At 48.4% G+C, this 20,417-nt stretch overlaps 1 protein-coding gene across 1 annotated transcript in view; it reads right to left on the bottom strand.

Moving 5' to 3' along the window:
- WDR76 (WD repeat domain 76) overlaps positions 1–20,417 on the bottom strand; it is a 212,794-nt gene that overhangs the window by 175,581 nt on the left and 16,796 nt on the right. The window contains exon 2 of the mRNA XM_063925481.1: positions 1,807–2,058. Coding sequence (XP_063781551.1) covers positions 1,807–2,058 — 252 coding nt within the window. The remainder of the gene's footprint in view (positions 1–1,806; positions 2,059–20,417) is intronic.

Raw genomic sequence — 20,417 nt, 5'->3', positions numbered from 1 at the left:
CTTTCAAGGCGGTAGATCCTGGAACAGGTAAAACCACCTTTTTTGAGAGTCTGGATACCGACCCGTCAACAATAGGCGGGTTTTCCCATTTTTTCCTATCCTCTACCGGGAAAGGAAACTCTACCAGAACCCCTTTTAGGTATATGGAATATTTTATCCGGGTTTTCCCCAAGCCTTTTCAAAAATAACATTTAATTCCTTTGACGCAGGGAAGGTTGGCGAGGCTCTCTTATTTTCAGTGAAGTAAGCCTCCGTGTTGTATCAGCAATATTCAACACATCCCTAATAGCCTCTATCATCAACTGCACCCCTTTTGCAAGAGATGCTGCCCCCCGCAACACATCCCCATCACCGTCTGTAGTATCAGAATCGGTATCATTCTGCATGATCTGTGCAAGAGCACGTTTATGTGAATATACAGCGGGGAGCCCTGAGGTACCAGAACTGGGCTAGACTGCCATAGAGTTCTATAAAGCCTGAGCTGCAGATTCATTTTGTGCAACCCTATTTGAAATCTGAGAAATAATAGATTTGACAGAGGATAACCACTTAGGCCCCCTTGCTGGAATCTGTGCTAAACCAGTGCAATCCTGATTACATAGAATGGGATCATCCTGAGAGGACATATCCTCTGCAGCATATGACACAGAGCCCCTGGACATTGCTTAAGGGAGACCAGACACTCCACACACACACACACACACACACACACACACAGGGGAGGACAGAGTTTCACCCCCAAGAATGGCAAGAGAGACAGAGATTGGAGCCAACCCACACACAGCACTTTTAATATAAAGGGAGACGCCCTATCAGCGCTGACTGTGCACCTTAATAGGTTACACAGTCGTTTTGTAGCCTCTTCTCCCCTTCTACAACCCCCTGGTACCATGAGAGATAGCTGGAGTTGCTGTGGAGGGACTTGCTCTTCCTGGACAGCGCTGTGCAGGCAGGAAAATGGCGCTGAACACTGCTGGGTCCGCTCTGAGAAGCTCCGCCCCCAAAATGGCGCGGTCTTCCCGCTCGTCATAGGATTATACTGGCCTGAGGATTTATGCTGGCTGAGATCCTGGGAACCCGACAGGCTGTGTGACCAGTGTAGGCGCTGGCTCACGGCGCCCCTCACAGCGAAACACTATGTACCGCTGAGCCACCGGGGCGCAGTTAATACTGTGCTTCTTCCCTTATGCCGCCATCTTCACACCAGCCCCCCGCTTGCTAGGGGGGTTGCTGACTCACTCGCCCCTGATCTTCTGGCTCTGGAAGGGGGTGGTGGCATGCTGCTGGAGTGAGCGATCCCCTGTGGCAGGGGGGAACAATCTATCCCCTCAGGAGCTCAGTGTGCTGTCAGCGGAGATAGTGGCTCAGACCCCGCAGGGCGGACACTACTCCCCTCCTTAGTCCCACGAAGCAGGGAGGCTGTTGCAAGCAGCCTCCCTGTAAAATAATAAACTCTAAAATAAACTTTAGCTGTGACCGGCTCCTCCGGGCACATTTTCTAAACGGAGTCTGGTAGGAGGGGCATAGAGGGAGTAGCCAGCCCACACTTTCAAACTCTAAAAGTGCCAATGGCTCCTGGTGGACCTGTCTATACCCCATGGTACTAATGTGGACCCCAGCATCCTCTAGGACATAAGAGAAAGAAAAAAAATTGTGAAAAACTCATGTCGACCTTTTGACCTAGAACATGTCGACCTAGAGACCCTGTTGACCAGTAGTGGTCGACCTAGAGACCGGATCCCATCCCCCTCATACACCCACCAAATAAACATACACTATTGGTATTAAGACCTCCAGAGCTCTTACCCTATCAGAATGTCCATCGTCTGATTCCTTTCTGGATTGTTTCTCTGCTTCATTTTCAAGTTTTTTTGCCATGTTAAACAGATTAACAGAAGGTTGCCTCCTCATATAGCCTGTCCTCACTGGGGTACCTTTCGGTTCCAGTGGGCGTTTCTTCGGCGAACCACCCATACTAGACGTCAAGATTCCATTGCGCGCAAGAAGAGGAGGAGGTGAAAGTCTATCAGGGATTGTGCTTCTACTGGGTGTAATTTCCTATTGGACACACAAGAAGATAAATGTTAGTAGCAGACAAACCTCAAACAAAACACATTTTTACAAATATGCATTAATGAAAAATCCAGTGATGCACAGAAAAATTTATAATTCAGAAGCCCACTCCCTAGTTAGCAGCAGTACTAACTAGGGAGGTGCAAACAGTTAAGCATGTGGCTACTGCATGGATTTTGAGGTTTCCTCAGCGATGTTTAAAGCAGATGCTGTTTGAGTCAGTCAATCTTTGGTATGGGCAACTTATCTCTAAAAAGAACCCAATAACTAAATGCAAAATGCAAGACATTAGCTCTGCAATGTGTTTCCAAAGCCCTACAGTGACCTACAGTGATGAAAACCAACTAATATTTCATGAAGGGGTGTAGAAAGATGTTCAAATGTACAATATCACCTACAGTGTTCTTATTGCATATTGACGTTACATTCCTCTAAGGATTCCAAACCTGGTCGGTCCTAGAAATACCTGGGACTACAAACATTAAATCCGTGTATTATGGGAATCCAAACAGATGCGGTAGCAATGTTACTGTGGCCTGGCAGTGTACTGTAATAATGCAGCCCTGGGGATGAAAAAAAACTGCTTCATTGGGCAAGTTCCAGGGATCAGAAATGGACTAAAGGGACATGTCCCATCCCAATAGGACAATATTCACATCTGTGCCATCTCCCTTCTTCGCACTGTACATCACTGAAAAGTACCAGCATTCATCAGGGGGAGGGACGGGTTGCGTATGGATTACCGGCAGACACTATGCCGGCTGTCAAAATCCCGACAGCGGCATGAGCGCTAAGAGTCCCCTTGCGTTCTCGCTGCGCTCGCCATGCTGCAAGCTTGGTGGTTCACTGAGCTGGCCACAGGATCTATTCCCACTCTATGGATGTCGTGGACACCCACAAGTGGGAATAGCCCTTTAATGCTGGGATTCCAGCCGGCAGCATTGTCGGCTGTAGGAATCCGGCGGCAGTATCCTGGCACCGGGATCCCAACAGCCGGTATATTAAACGAAACCCGTAGGGACAGACAGCGGCTCAATATGCCATTAGCACAAGACATTTAAATGTCGCTTTGCGGAGCAAACTAGTAGAAGTGAGGGAAATAGCCCAAAGTAAACAGAAGAGGACAGGTCACAGAGGTGCTTTAACTTAAAATTATCAATTACAATGCTAACATGCATGCTGCTTTGTCATCATAAAATATGTAATTTAGATTGTGAGCTTTTATGACCAGGGCTCTCATCCCTTTTTATTCCCTCATGCAAGCCGTTATCACTTTCCCGCTGTCAACAACAGCACCAAACCTTTAGGTTTGGCTGCCACGCTGCTTATTTGGGTACTAAATTTATAAGTGTTGTCCATGTTCTGTAAAGTATTTTGTAAAGCAAGTCACTTTTTTTCTTGCTCTGTTCATACTGATAACTCTAAGATGCTGCAAAACCCTTGTGTTAATTCCAATAAAGCTTTGAAAAAATAAGATTTTACTTACCGGTAAATCTATTTCTCGTAGTCCGTAGTGGATGCTGGGGACTCCGTAAGGACCATGGGGAATAGACGGGCTCCGCAGGAGACAGGGCACTTTAAGAAAGAAATTGGATACTGGTGTGCTCTGGCTCCTCCCTCTATGTCCCTCCTCCAGACCTCAGTTAGAGAAACTGTGCCCGGAATAGCTGACAGTACAAGGAAAGGATTTTGGAATCCAGGGCAAGACTCATATCAGCCACACCAATCACACCGTATAACTTGTGATAAACTTACCCAGTTAACAGTATGAACAACAATAGCGCATCAGATCAACCCGATGCAACTATAACATAACCCTTATGTAAGCAATAACTATATACAAGCATTGCAGAAAAAAGTCCGCACTTGGGACGGGCGCCCAGCATCCACTACGGACTACGAGAAATAGATTTACCGGTAAGTAAAATCTTATTTTCTCTAACGTCCTAGTGGATGCTGGGGACTCCGTAAGGACCATGGGGATTATACCAAAGCTCCCAAACGGGCGGGAGAGTGCGGATGACTCTGCAGCACCGAATGAGCAAACACAAGGTCCTCCTCAGCCAGGGTATCAAACTTATAGAACTTTGCAAAAGTGTTTGAACCCGACCAAGTAGCTGCTCTGCAAAGCTGTAATGCCGAGACCCCTCGGGCAGCCGCCCAAGAAGAGCCCACCTTCCTTGAGGAATGGGCTTTTACTGATTTTGGCTGTGGCAATCCTGCCGCAGAATGAGCCTGCTGAATCGTGTTACAGATCCAGCGAGCAATAGTTTGCTTTGAAGCAGGAGCACCCAGCTTGTTGGGTGCATACAGGATAAACAGTGACTCAGTTTTCCTGACTCTAGCCGTTCTGGCTACATAAACCTTCAAAGCCCTGACCACATCTAGTAACTCGGAATCCTCCAAGTCACGAGTAGCCACAGGCACCACGATAGGTTGGTTCATATGAAAAGATGACACCACTTTTGGCAGAAATTGCGGACGGGTCCGCAATTCCGCCCTGTCCATATGGAAAACCAGATAGGGGCTTTTATGTGACAAAGCCGCTAATTCTGACACACGCCTAGCTGAAGCCAAGGCTAATAGCATGACCACCTTCCACGTGAGAAATTTTAACTCCGCGGTTTTTAGTGGCTCAAACCAGTGTGACTTCAGGAAACTCAACACCACGTTAAGATCCCAAGGTGCCACTGGAGGCACAAAAGGGGGCTGAATATGCAGCACTCCCTTCACAAACGTCTGGACTTCAGGAAGAGAAGCCAGTTCTTTTTGAAAGAAAATGGATAGGGCCGAAATCTGGACCTTAATGGAACCCAATTTTAGGCCCAAAGTCACTCCCGACTGTAGGAAGTGAAGGAAACGGCCCAGCTGGAATTCCTCCGTAGGGGCATTCCTGGCCTCACACCAAGCAACATATTTTCGCCATATACGGTGATAATGTTTAGCCGTCACGTCCTTCCTAGCCTTTATCAGCGTAGGAATGACCTCATCCGGAATGCCTTTTTCTGCTAGGATCCAGCGTTCAACCGCCATGCCGTCAAACGCAGCCGCGGTAAGTCTTGGAACAGACAGGGCCCCTGTTGCAACAAGTCCTGTCTTAGAGGCAGAGGCCATGGGTCCTCTGTGAGCAGTTCTTGCAACTCTGGATACCAAGTCCTTCTTGGCCAATCCGGAACAATGAGTATTGTTCTCACTCCTCTTCTTCTTATGATTCTCAGCACCTTGGGTATGAGAGGAAGAGGAGGAAATACATAGACCGACTGGAACACCCATGGTGTCACTAGAGCGTCTACAGCTATCGCCTGAGGGTCTCTTGACCTGGCGCAATATCTCTGTAGCTTTTTGTTGAGGCGGGATGCCATCATGTCTACTTGTGGCAGTTCCCACCGACTTGCAATCTGCGTGAAGACTTCTTCATGAAGTCCCCACTCTCCCGGGTGGAGGTCGTGCCTGCTGAGGAAGTCTGCTTCCCAGTTGTCCACTCCCGGAATGAACACTGCCGACAGTGCGCTTACGTGATTCTCCGCCCAGTGAAGAATTCTGGTGGCTTCCGCCATCGCCACCCTGCTCCTTGTGCCGCCTTGGCGGTTTACATGAGCCACTGCGGTGATGTTGTCTGACTGAATCAGCACCGGTCGGTCGCGAAGCAGGGTCTCCGCTTGGCGTAGGGCGTTGTATATGGCCCTTAGTTCCAGGATGTTGATGTGAAGACAAGTCTCCTGACTTGACCACAGACCTTGGAAATTTCTTCCCTGTGTGACTGCTCCCCACCCTCGGAGGCTTGCGTCCGTGGTCACCAGGACCCAGTCCTGAATGCCGAATCTGCGGCCCTCGAGAAGGTGAGCACTCTACAGCCACCACAGGAGAGACACCCTGGCCCTGGGGGACAGGGTGATCAGCCGATGCATCAGTAGATGTGATCCGGACCACTTGTCCAACAGATCCCACTGAAAGGTCCTCGCATGGAACCTGCCGAAGGGAATGGCCTCGTATGAGGCCACCATCTTTCCCAGGACTCGCGTGCAGTGATGCACCGACACCTGTTTTGGTTTTAATAGGTCTCTGAGCAATGTCATGAGCTCCTGAGCCTTCTCCATCGGGAGATAAACCCTCTTCTGGTCTGTGTCCAGAATCATGCCCAGGAAGGGCAGACGAGTCATAGGAATCAACTGCGACTTTGGAATATTCAGAATCCAGCCGTGCTGTTGTAATACTTCCCGAGAGCGTGCCACGCTGATCAGCAACTGCTCTCTGGACCTCGTCTTTATGAGGAGATCGTCCAAGTATGGGATAATTGTGACTCCTTGCCGTCGCAGGAGCACCATCACTTCCGCCATTACCTTGGTAAATATTCTCGGTGCCGTGGAGAGACCAAACGGCAACGTCTGGAATTGGTAATGACAATCCTGTACCATAAATCTGAGGTACTCCTGATGAGGTGGATAAATGGGGACATGAAGGTAAGCATCCTTTATGTCCAGAGACACCATAAAATCCCCCTCCTCCAGGCTTGCGATGACCGCTCTGAGCGATTCCATCTTGAACTTGAACCTTTTAAGGTATATGTTCATGGATTTTAAATTCAATATGGGTCTGACCGAACCGTCCGGTTTCGGTACCACAAACATGGTCGAATAGTAACCCCTTCCCTGTTGAAGGAGGGGAACCTTTACCACTACCTGCTGAAGATACAATTTGTGAATTGCAGCTAACACTATTTCCCTCTCTAAGGGGGAAGCTGGCAGGGCCGATTTAAGGGTAACGGTGAGGGGGCATCTCTTCAAATTCCAGCTTGTTTTCCTGAGACACAATCTCTATAGCCCAGGGATCCACCTGGGAGTGAACCCACTTGTGGCTGAAATTTCGGAGACGCGCCCCCACCGGGCCTAGCTCCGCCTGTGGAGCCCCAGCGTCATGCGGTGGATTTAGTGGAGGCCGGGGAGGACTTCTGTTCTTGGGAACTAGCTGTATTATGCAGCTTTTTTCCTCTACCCCTGCCTCTGGCAAGAAAGGACGCACCTCGTACTTTCTTGCCTCTTTGTGATCGAAAGGACTGCATTTGGTAATATGGTGCTTTCTTAGGTTGTGAGGGAATATATGGCAAAAAAATTGACTTTCCAGCCGTAGCTGTGGAGACCAGGTCCGAGAGACCATCCCCAAACAATTCCTCACCCTTGTAAGGTAAAACCTCCATGTGCCTTTTTGAGTCGGCATCGCCTGTCCATTGCCGAGTCCACAGGACCCTTCTGGCAGAAATCGACATTGCATTTATTCTAGAGCCCAGTAGGCTAATGTCTCTTTGGGCATCTCTCATATATAGGACAGCGTCTTTTATATGCCCAAGGGTCAGTTCTATAGTATCCTTGTCCAAGGTATCAAGTTCCTCAGATAAGGTATCTGTCCATGCTGCTACAGCACTACACATCCAGGCCGACGCAATTGCCGGCCTTAGTAGGGTACCTGAATGTGTATAAATGGACTTCAGGATACCCTCCTGCTTTCTATCCGCAGCATCTTTTAGGGTGGCCGTATCCTGTGACGGCAGGGCTACCCTCTTGGATAAGCGTGTTAAAGCTTTGTCTACCCTAGGGGGGAGGATTCCCAGCGTAACCTGTCCGCTGGCGGGAAAGGATACGCCATAAGCATCCGTTTGGAAATCTGCAGTTTTCTATCTGGAGAATCCCAAGCCTTTTCACATAACTCATTTAACTCATGTGAAGGGGGAAAGGTCACCTCTTGCCTTTTTTTCCCCATACATATAAACCCTCTTGTCAGGGACTGGGGTTTCCTCTGTGATGTGCAACACATCCTTCATTGCTATAATCATGTAACGGATGGCTTTAGCCATTTTAGGCTGTAACTTTGCATCATCGCCATCGACACTGGAGTCAGAATCCGTGTCGACATCTGTGTCAACAATTTGGGATAGTGGGCGCTTCTGAGACCCTGACGGCCTCTGCGACATAGGATCAGGCATGGGCTGAGACCCCGGCTGTCCCAAGGCTTCAGCTTTATCCAACCTTTTATGCAAGGAAGTAACATTATCATTTAAAACCTTCCACATATCCATCCAATCGGGTGTCGGCGCCGTCGGCGGCGACCCCACATTCATTTGCTCCCGCTCTATTTCCACATATCCTTCCTCGTCAAACATGCCGACACAAGCGTACCGACACACCACACACACAGGGGAAGCTCTTTTTGAAGACAGTTCCCCCACAAGGCCCTTTGGAGAGACAGAGAGAGTATGCCAGCACACACCCCAGCGCTATATGTCCCAGGAGTCACACAGTAACTTAGTGTTAACCCAGTAGCTGCTGTATATATTGTTTTTGCGCCAAATTTATGTGCCCCCCCCTCTCTTTTTACCCTCTTCTACAGTGATTCTGCAGGGGAGAGCCTGGGGAGCTTCCTCTCAGCGGAGCTGTGGAGAAAAAATGGCGCTGGTGAGTGCTGAGGAAGAAGCCCCGCCCCCTCAGCGGCAGGCTTCTGTCCCACGTTTCTGTGTAAAAAATATGGCGGGGGCCCATGCATATATACAGTGCCCAACTGTATATATGCCACTTTTGCCAAGAGGTCTCTAATTGCTGCCCAGGGCGCCCCCCCTGCGCCCTGCACCCTACAGTGACCGGAGTGTGTGGGTTTAGTGTAGGTGCAATGGCGCACAGCTGCAGTGCTGTGCACTACCTCATATGAAGACTGGAGTCTTCTGCCGCCGATTTCGAAGTCTTCTTGCTTCCGACACCGGCTTCTGTCTCTGCGAGGGGAACGGCGGCGCGGCTCCGGGATCGGACTACCAAGGGTGCGATCCTGTGTACGATCCTTCTGGAGCTAATGGTGTCCAGTAGCCTAAGAAGCAGGACCTATCTTCAGTGAGTAGGGCTGCTTCACTCCCCTCAGTCCCACGTAGCAGAGAGTCTGTTGCCAGCAGATCTCTCTGAAAATAAAAAAACCTAACAAAATACTTTCTTTTTAGCAAGCTCAGGAGAGCTCACTAAGTAGCACCCAGCTCGTCCGGGCACAGATTCAAACTGAGGTCTGGAGGAGGGACATAGAGGGAGGAGCCAGAGCACACCAGTATCCATTTTCTTTCTTAAAGTGCCCTGTCTCCTGCGGAGCCCGTCTATTCCCCATGGTCCTTACGGAGTCCCCAGCATCCACTAGAACGTTAGAGAAACAAGATTTTGGTTCTTACCTGATGGATCAGTTTCTTTGATATCATGCCACACTGGAGAAGACCACAAGGGGTATATACCGGAGGAGGCTGGGCACTAAACTGTAAAGTTTTCAGAAAGCCCATGACCCTCCTTCCCTATACCCTGCCCCCAGCACAGGCCAGGCTGTTTTTCACTTAGCAAAGCCAGAAAGGGAGATGAAAAATAAGAATTTACTTACCGATAATTCTATTTCTCGTAGTCCGTAGTGGATGCTGGGAACTCCGTAAGGACCATGGGGAATAGCGGCTCCGCAGGAGACTGGGCACAAAAAGTAAAAGCTTTAGACTAGCTGGTGTGCACTGGCTCCTCCCCCTATGACCCTCCTCCAAGCCTCAGTTAAGATACTGTGCCCGGACGAGCGTACATAATAAGGAAGGATCTTGAATCCCGGGTAAGACTCATACCAGCCACACCAATCACACCGTACAACTCGTGATCTGAACCCAGTTAACAGTATGATAACCGTAGGAGCCTCTGAAAAGATGGCTTCCAACAATAAACAACCCGATTTGTTTGTAACAATAACTATATACAAGTATTGCAGACAATCCGCACTTGGGATGGGCGCCCAGCATCCACTACGGACTACGAGAAATAGAATTATCGGTAAGTAAATTCTTATTTTCTCTGACGTCCTAGTGGATGCTGGGAACTCCGTAAGGACCATGGGGATTATACCAAAGCTCCCAAACGGGCGGGAGAGTGCGGATGACTCTGCAGCACCGAATGAGAGAACTCCAGGTCCTCCTCAGCCAGGGTATCAAATTTGTAGAATTTAGCAAACGTGTTTGCCCCTGACCAAGTAGCTGCTCGGCAAAGTTGTAAAGCCGAGACCCCTCGGGCAGCCGCCCAAGATGAGCCCACCTTCCTTGTGGAATGGGCTTTAACAGATTTTGGCTGTGGCAGGCCTGCCACAGAATGTGCAAGTTGAATTGTACTACAAATCCAACGAGCAATCGTCTGCTTAGAAGCAGGAGCACCCAGCTTGTTGGGTGCATACAGTATAAACAGCGAGTCAGATTTTCTGACTCCAGCCGTCCTGGAAACATATATTTTCAGGGCCCTGACTACGTCCAGCAACTTGGAGTCCTCCAAGTCCCTAGTAGCCACAGGTACCACAATAGGTTGATTCATGTGAAACGCTGAAACCACCTTAGGGAGAAATTGAGGACGAGTCCTCAATTCCGCCCTATCCGAATGAAATATCAGGTAAGGGCTTTTATAGGATAAAGCCGCCAATTCTGATACGCGCCTGGCTGAAGCCAGGGCCAACAGCATTACCACTTTCCATGTGAGATATTTCAAATCCACTGTGGCAAGTGGTTCAAACCAATGTGATTTTAGGAACCCTAAAACTACATTGAGATCCCAAGGTGCCACTGGAGGCACAAAAGGAGGCTGTATATGCAGTACCCCTTTGACAAACGTCTGAACTTCAGGCACTGAAGCCAGTTCTTTCTGGAAGAAGATCGACAGGGCCGAAATTTGAACCTTAATGGATCCTAATTTTAGGCCCATAGACAATCCTGCTTGCAGGAAATGTAGTAAACGACCCAGTTGAAATTCCTCCGTAGGGGCCTTCTTGGCCTCACACCACGCAACATATTTTCGCCAAATGCGATGATAATGTTTTGCAGTTACATCCTTCCTGGCCTTGATCAGGGTAGGGATGACTTCATCTGGAATGCCTTTTTCCTTCAGGATACGGCGTTCAACCGCCATGCCGTCAAACGCAGCCGCGGTAAGTCTTGGAACAGACAAGGTCCCTGCTGGAGCAGGTCCTTCCTTAGAGGTAGAGGCCACGGGTCCTCCTTGAGCATCTCTTGCAGCTCCGGGTACCAAGTTCTTCTTGGCCAATCCGGAGCCACGAGTATCGTTCTTACTCCTCTCCTTCTTATGATTCTCAGTACTTTTGGTATGAGAGGAAGAGGAGGGAACACATATACCGACTGGAAAACCCACGGAGTTACCAGAGCGTCCACCGCTATTGCCTGAGGGTCCCTTGACCTGGCGCAATATCTGTCCAGTTTCTTGTTGAGACGGGACGCCATCATGTCCACCTTTGGTTTTTCCCAACGGTTTACAATCACTTGGAAGACTTCTGGATGAAGTCCCCACTCCCCCGGGTGGAGGTCGTGTCTGCTGAGGAAGTCTGCTTCCCAGTTGTCCACTCCCGGAATGAACACTGCTGACAGTGCTATCACATGATTTTCCGCCCAGCGGAGAATCCTTGCAGCTTCTGCCATTGCCCTCCTGCTTCTTGTGCCGCCCTGTCTGTTTACGTGGGCGACAGCCGTGATGTTGTCCGACTGGATCAATACCGGTTGACCCTGAAGCAGAGGCCTTGCTTGACTTAGGGCATTGTAAATGGCCCTTAGCTCTAGGATATTTATGTGAAGAGACGTTTCCATGCTTGACCACAAGCCCTGGAAATTTCTTCCCTGTGTGACTGCTCCCCAGCCTCTCAGGCTGGCATCCGTGGTTACCAGCATCCAATCCTGAATGCCGAATCTGCGGCCCTCTAGAAGATGAGCCTTCTGTAACCACCACAGGAGAGATACCCTTGTCCTTGGAGATAGGGTTATCCGCTGATGCATCTGAAGATGCGATCCGGACCATTTGTCCAGCAGATCCCACTGAAAAGTTCTTGCATGGAATCTTCCGAATGGAATCGCTTCGTAAGAAGCCACCATTTTTCCCAGGACTCTCGTGCACTGATGCACTGACACTTGTCCTGGTTTTAGGAGGTTCCTGACTAGCTCGGATAACTCCCTGGCCTTCTCCTCCGGGAGAAACACCTTTTTCTGGACTGTGTCCAGAATCATCCCTAGGAACAGTAGACGTGTTGTTGGAATCAGCTGTAATTTTGGGATATTTAGAATCCACCCGTGCTGACGTAGCACTACCTGAGATAGTGCTACTCCGACCTCTAACTGTTCCCTGGACCTTGCCCTTATCAGGAGATCGTCCAAGTAAGGGATAATTAATACGCCTTTTCTTCGAAGAAGAATCATCATTTCGGCCATTACCTTGGTAAAGACCCGTGGTGCCGTGGACAATCCAAACGGCAGCGTCTGAAACTGATAATGACAGTTTTGTATCACAAACCTGAGGTACCCTTGGTGAGAAGGGTAGATTGGGACATGGAGATCAGCATCCTTGATGTCTAGAGATACCATATAGTCCCCTTCTTCCAGGTTCGCTATCACTGCTCTGAGTGACTCCATCTTGAATTTGAACCTTTTTATGTAAGTGTTCAAAGATTTTAGATTTAAAATTGGTCTCACCGAGCCGTCCGGCTTCGGTACCACAAACAGCGTGGAATAATACCCCTTTCCTTGTTGTAGGAGGGGTACCTTGATTATCACCTGCTGGGAATACAGCTTGTGAATAGTTCTTCTGGCAGAAATGGACATCGCACTTACTCTAGATGCCAGGGTGCAAATATCCCTCTGTGCATCTCGCATATATAGTAATGCATCCTTTAAATGCTCTATAGTTAATAATATACGGTCCCTATCCAGGGTATCAATATTTTCAGTCAGGGAATCCGACCAAGCCACTCCAGCGCTGCACATCCAGGCTGAGGCGATCGCTGGTCGCAGTATAACACCGGTATGTGTGTATATACCTTTTAAGATATTTTCCAGCCTTCTATCAGCTGGTTCCTTGAGAGCGGCCGTATCAGGAGACGGTAACGCCACTTGTTTTGATAAGCGTGTGAGCGCCTTATCTACCCTAGGGGGTGTTTCCCACCGTGCCCTAACCTCTGGCGGGAAAGGGTATAGTGCCAATAATTTATTAGAAATCAGCAGTTTTTTATCGGGGGAAACCGACGCTTTATCACACACCTCATTTAATTCATCTGACTCAGGAAAAACTACTGGTAGTTTTTTCACACCCCACATAATACCCTTTTTTGTGGTACTTGTAGTGTCAGAAATGTTCAATGCCTCCTTCATTGCCGTGATCATGTAACGTGTGGCCCTACTGGACATTACGTTTGTCTCGTCACCGTCGACACTGGATTCAGTATCCGTGTCAGGGTCTGTGTCGACCATCTGAGGTAACGGGCGTTTTAGCGCCCCTGACGGTGTCTGAGACGCCTGAACAGGCACTAATTGATTTGTCGGCTGTCTCATGTCGTCAACAGTTTTTTGCAAAGTGCTGACATTGTCACGTAATTCTTTAATTACTACCATCCAGTCAGGTGTCGACTCCCTAGGGGGTGACATCACTAACACAGGCAATTGCTCTGCTTCCACATCATTTTCCTCCTCATACATGTCGACACAATCGTACCGACACCCAGCACACACACAGGGAATGCTCTGATAGAGGACAGGACCCCACTAGCCCTTTGGGGAGACAGAGGGAGAGTATGCCAGCACACACCAGAGCGCTATATATATATATACAGGGATAACCTTATATAAGTGTTACTCCCTTTATAGCTGCTGTATTATATATTAGCTGCCAATAGTGCCCCCCCTCTCTTGTTTTACCCTGTTTCTGTAGTGTAGTCTGCAGGGGAGAGTCAGGGAGCCGTCCTTCCAGCGGAGCTGTGAAAGAAAATGGCGCTTGTGTGCTGAGGAGAAAGGCTGAAGGAGTGTGAAGTGTGCTGAGAGCAATGGCGCACAGCTGCAGTGCTGTGCGCTACCTTATTTGAAGACAGGAACGTCTTCTGCCGCCGCTTTCTCCGGACCTCTTCGCTCTTCTGGCTCTGTAAGGGGGCCGGCGGCGCGGCTCCGGGACCCATCCAGGCTGAACCTGTGATCGTCCCTCTGGAGCTAATGTCCAGTAGCCAAGAAGCCCAATCCACTCTGCAGTCAGGTGAGTTCGCTTCTTCTCCCCTTAGTCCCACGATGCAGTGAGCCTGTTGCCAGCAGGACTCACTGAAAATAAAAAACCTATTTAAACTTTTACTTCTAAGCAGCTCAGGAGAGCCACCTAGCTTGCACCCTTCTCGTTCGGGCACAAAAATCTAACTGAGGCTTGGAGGAGGGTCATAGGGGGAGGAGCCAGTGCACACCAGCTAGTCTAAAGCTTTTACTTTTTGTGCCCAGTCTCCTGCGGAGCCGCTATTCCCCATGGTCCTTACGGAGTTCCCAGCATCCACTAGGACGTCAGAGAAATAGCGGAGAAGAAACCAGGCAGTCACACAAGGGGGTGAGCAACCAGGAATAATGTAAATTCAAAACCACCCTAGGAGCGAACGGGAGGGCAACCAGTGTCCCTCATGGAATCAGAGAAACAAATTTATCAAGTAAGAACCAAAATCTTGATTGCTCCTACAGCCATGGGGGACACTGGAGAAGACTAAGCGGATGTTTCAAAGCTGTCCACTAAGTGAGGGAATGCTCATAAGCTGAATGGAGGACCCTTCGCCCAAACTAGCTTCTCTAGAGGCGAAGGAGTCAAAATGGTAAGAGTGAAAGAAAATGTGTGACAAGGACCAAGTGGTGGCCGTGCAAATCTGCTCCGCCAAAGCCCCATGCTGAGCCATACAGAAGGACCTAGCCGACTGGGTAGAATGGGCGGAAACCAAGTGAGGAACCGGTAAACTCGCCAAGGAATATGCATTACAGCAGTAGTTACCAAATGTTTCTGAATCACGGCGCCCTAGAGTATCAGAATTTTGCGGCACCCCTAGGCCAGAAGTTTCTTATTGAGAAATTCAGATAAAATTTGAAATGAAGTAAATTGTGTATACAGGTATATGTAATCCTTAGGGTCAGTTATATGGTGAGGGACAGGATTCACTTCTGTTTGTCACATATTTTATGAATGGAAGCCAAAAGCACTGGTTTTCCATATTACATTGACCGTACATAATTTGATTTGGTTCTGGACCACCAACCTAGGGCACCCTTGCAAGTGCTCCGAGGCACCCCAGGGTGCACGGCACACAGTTTGAGAACCACTGCATCACAGATAACTTCCCGTATCCAATCAGCAATGGTTTAGAGGTAGGCCAACATCTCTTGACCACCGAACATAGGACAAAGTCTTAATGGTGGAATTCCTTGGACCTCTGCACATAAATACAGAGAGCCCGCATTACATACCAGGACTCGAGAGACTACTGACTAACTGAACCAGCGGAAAGATGGACAATGATTTCCTGGTTTATATGGAATTTGGAACAACTTTTGGAAGGAAAGAGCTGGTAGTTTGTAACACTCAATACAAAAATTAAGAAGAGTCCTAGGGAGTATGGCACTCAGTTCTGAGATCAGGAGAACTGAAGAGATAAACAGAAAACAGTTTGCCAAATAAGCCATTTGAGGTCGACCAACTCCAAAAGGTTCAAAAGGAGGAAGTTGCAGAGCCATGAGTAAATCACAGGGCTCAACTGGAGGCACAAACAGGGGTTGGATAAGGAGAACCCTTGGAGAAAAGCTTATACAACAGGGATAGTAGCCAAGATCCTCTGGAAATAAACAGAAAGCATAGAAACCTGGATATTCAAGGAGGAAAGGACAGATGAAAGCCTACATCCAAGTCCAACTGCAGGAAAGACAAATTGTTTGCAGCGTGGAAAAATTTTGAGTCTAAACTTTTGCAGAGTACATTAAGAAAAGTACAGTAGGGGGCATGGCCTGACGGGCTAGGGAGAAGGACGTGCCTTGGAGCTGCTCCTACACGGCGTCCTAATAACATTAATATAAACTACCAAATAGCCCATCGGGTTTCCCCAAACCCTCTGCTGCCGACGGGGGACCGGAGGAAGCGGGTTGCGGAGCCGGAGGATGCTCAGTGCGCCCTTGCAGGTTGCGGCCCACTTCACTCCCCTAAGCCAGGACCTCGATTACACTGGGTGCCCGCTGCGGATCTCCAGGGCAACGGAATGGAGCCTTCTGTTCCGTTCGTTCCCGTGGCTTCAGCGCTGCCTCTCCCGCTCCCCGGAGATTGTGACCTGGCGGTTTGGGTCCTGGCCTCCCCCTGCATTCAAACCGGCACTCACCCCTCCCACACGGAGCTCACTTGCCGGATACTCCTGGACACTTTCCCGGGCTGTGCACCTCCCGGCGGCCATCTTGAGTGAGGGAAAGCCTGCACTTCCAATCATCACCTGCGGCTCTTGCATACTGACTGGTCTGGAAAGCTACACTGGCTAAGCACTCCTGTCAGCTACCTTGCATGTCTTGTGATAAGAGTAAGCAGGAAAGGGCATAAAGGTGCTCTAATTCATCATACTATTTATTTCTTTGATTTATATTTCAGTATATATTCTTTTTATTTTCATTTTATTTTTATTTTTCTTAAATAAAAAATTCTACATATATACAACCATCACTGCTGTGTGCTGGACATTATTGGTCACCTGACCTATGCACAGTGAGTGTCCTGAGGCCTGCTCTCTTGGAATACATTTCCAATATAAAATATTCTGTGACATCATAGAAACCGCTTTGGAGCTCCCCCAGCTGGTGTGAAATCATATTGCAGTGCATTTATTTTCAATTACATTTTTCTACGTCTCTTATACCTTGTCATACGCTACTGCCTTTTCAATAGCACAAGTTCCTAATAATGGATAAAACTCCCAGAAACCCCCGCGGCTCACAAGCGAATAAAGGCCGGGGTCAGGACAACATTCCTGCAGATAGCCCTCAGTCACCGGCATCTGGTCTTAGCAATAGCCCATCACTTACTACAACAAAGTATCCCGCCAAATCCTTTACTACGCATGAGATTACTGACATATTGGCTTCACTCCTGGATCAAAAATTACCTCCTTTAAAAGGATTCATTGGACTCTGCTCTTACCCAATTGAATCATCATGACCAACGTCTATCAGAAGCAGAGCAAAGAATCTCAGACCTTGAGGACGATTTAATGACGGCCACAACAGCGCTCACTGAACAAGATAAAATAGTGACGTCCATGCAAGAGAAACTTGAAGATTTAGAGAACAGAAATAGAAGAAGTAATGTGCGCCTTATAGGACTCCCGGAAATGGTAAAACCTTATGTACCTAGTCTCCCAGTGGTTGCCGAGAGAATTGGGATATGTATCTGATTCTGACTCATTGTTGATTGAACGTGTTCACCGTATCTGTCCTGATCGACAATCTACCAAGGATAGGCCTAGACCGGTTATTCATGAAGTTTTTAAATTACGCTGACAAGGTCCGTCTGCTTGATGCATATAGAAAACGTTCCACTCTCAAATACCAAGAGTCCAAGATCCTACTTTTTCAGGACTTCTCATACATGGTGGCTGCAAAGAGACGAGAGTTTTCCCCGATATGCAAACGCATGTTCGAGATGGAGCTTCGGTTTGCATTACTGTATCCTGCCAAGCTGTGGGTCACATACTCAGGAAAATCCTACTTCTTTGATACTCCACAAGCTGCAAAAAACTTTGTGGACTCATTGGCTTCTTCACGCTCGTCTAGGATGGATGATGCGGATTGACATTACAGAATTTCACTTTGATGACATCTTCAAATTTATTGAACATTCAGGTTACGGATGACTGTTTATGGTTTGAAATGTTTTTGGTTTCTTTCAGGTTGTTTAATGCCTAGCTATGATGTAATATTTCATGGCTTTTGTTGGAGTCTTTCAGGGACCAAACTTCTTGTAGAAAATCTCATATTTAGGTTTACCTTTTTCTTCTTTGCTCGCTTGCCCTCTTTTTCTTATTCTCTTTCCGTATGTCACCGATTTCCCTTCTTTTATTTCTTGTTTTTCTTATCATATTTACTCAGCTTTTAAAAATGCTCTAGTATTAGATGGCCGTCTGGTTCGAAATCCCTATTGTTACACTGGTATGACTGTGTCCTACAATGTTCTGCAGGGATGCGACTCAGTCGGAAATACTACTGGGTTCATATAAGGTTAAAATGGTTTATGATAATTGTTGAAAATTTAATTGTGGTTAACACACATGGTTTATTCCTACTACATGTGATATGTTTGCATTTCCCCCTGTTGGGACGGTTTTCACCTCCCCCTTGTCCGCTCGCTGGGACGGGTAAGGATTTCCCAAAGAAAGTTGATATTGTTATGACTTGGCCTAGGGTGGGCATCGGTTAAATTACAGCGACTGTAAATCCCCCTAAAAATAAGATTTTAAACCTACCGGTAAATCTTTTTCTCCTAGTCCGTAGAGGATGCTGGGGACTCCGTAAGGACCATGGGGGTATAGACGGGAGACATGGGCACTATAACGAACTTTAGAATGGGTGTGCACTGGCTCCTCCCTGTATGCCCCTCCTCCAGACCTCAGTTAGAGAAACTGTGCCCAGAGGAGACGGACAGTAAGAGGAAAGGATTTTGGTAATCTAAGGGCAAGATTCATACCAGCCCACACCATATAACCTGGAATATACGCAACCAGTTAACAGTATGAACAAACAGTATCAGTCAACGACTGATCTTAAGTGTAACATAACCCTTATGTAAGCAAGAACTATATACAAGTCATGCAGAAGAAGTCCACACTTGGGACGGGCGCCCAGCATCCACTACGGACTACGAGAAATAGATTTACCGGTAGGTTTAAAATCTTATTTTCTCTTGCGTCCTAGAGGATGCTGGGGACTCCTTAAGGACCATGGGGATTATACCAAAGCTCCAAACCGGGCGGGAGAGTGCGGATGACTCTGCAGCACCGATTGAGCAAACAGGAGGTCCTCTTCAGCCAGGGTATCAAACTTATAGAACTTTGCAAAGGTGTTTGACCCCGACCAAGTAGCAGCTCGGCATAGTTGTAGTGCCGAGACCCCTCAGGCAGCCGCCCAAGAAGAGCACACCTTCCTAGTGGAATGGGCCCTAACCGAATTTGGTACCGGAAATCCAGCCGTAGAATGAGCCTGCTGAATCGTGTTACAGATCCAGCGAGCAATAGTCTGCTTTGAAGCAGGAGCGCCAACTTTGTTGCTGCATACAGAACAAACAGAGCTTCAGTCTTCCTGATCCTAGCTGTTCTGGTCACATAAATCTTCAAAGCCCTGACCACATCCAGGGACCCAGAATCCTCTAAGTCCCGTGTAGCCACAGGCACGACAATAGGTTGGTTCATATGAAAAGATGAGACCACTTTTGGCAGAAACTGAGGACGTGTCCTCAACTCTGCCCTATGATAAAGCTGCCAATTCCGAAACACGCCTTGCCGAAGCCAAGGCCAACAACATGACCACTTTCCAAGTGAGATATTTCAACTCCAGTGGCTCAAACCAAGGTGACCTGAGGAAACTTAATACCACATTAAGATCCCACGGCGCCACCGGAGGTACAAAAGGAGGCTGAATATGCAGCACCCCCTTCACGAATGTCTGTACTTCAGGAAGAGAAGCCAATTCATTTTGAAAGAAAATGGACAAGGCCGAAATTTGGACCTTTATGGACCCTAATTTTAGGCCCAAATCCACTCCTGTTTGCAGGAAGTTAAGCAGACGACCCAAATGGAACTCCTCCGTAGGAGCAGCCCTGGCCTCACACCAAGAAACATATTTTCGCCATATACGGTGATAATGTTTCAATGTCACGTCCTTCCTAGCCTTTATTAGCGTAGGAATGACCTCCTCCGGAATACCTTTTTCCGCTAGGATCCAGCGTTCAACCGCCATGCCGTCAAACGCAGCCGCGGTAAGTCTTGGAACAGACAGGGCCCCTGCTACAGCAGGTCCTGTCTTAGAGGAAGAGGCCACGGATCTTCTGTGAGCAACTCTTGCAGATGCGGATACCAAGTCCTTCATGGCCAATCTGGAACCATGAGGATTGTTCTGACTCTGCTTAGTCTTATTATTCTCAACACCTTGGGTATGAGAGGCAGAGGAGGGAAAACATAGAACGACACCCAAGGTGTCACTAGAGCGTCTACCGCCTGAGGGTCTCTTGACCTGGCGCAATACCACTTTAGCTTTTTGTTGAGACGGGACGCCATCATGTCTATCTGAGGCAGTCCCCACCGACCCACGATCTGTGCGAAGACTTCTGGATGAAGTCCCCACTCTCCCGGATGCAGGTCGTGTCTGCTGAGGAAGTCCGCTTCCCAGTTGTCCACCCCCGGGATGAATACTGCTGCTAGGGCGCTTACATGGCCTTCCGCCCAGCGAAGAATCCTGGTCGTTTCTGCCATGGCCACACTGCTCCTTGTGCGCCTTGGCGGTT

Source organism: Pseudophryne corroboree, chromosome 6 (assembly GCF_028390025.1).
Source record: "Pseudophryne corroboree isolate aPseCor3 chromosome 6, aPseCor3.hap2, whole genome shotgun sequence".
In the NCBI taxonomy this organism is placed as follows: Eukaryota; Metazoa; Chordata; class Amphibia; order Anura; family Myobatrachidae; genus Pseudophryne; species Pseudophryne corroboree.
Note: the sequence above shows the minus strand (reverse complement) of the source record. Positions and strands in the feature narration are given on the sequence as shown.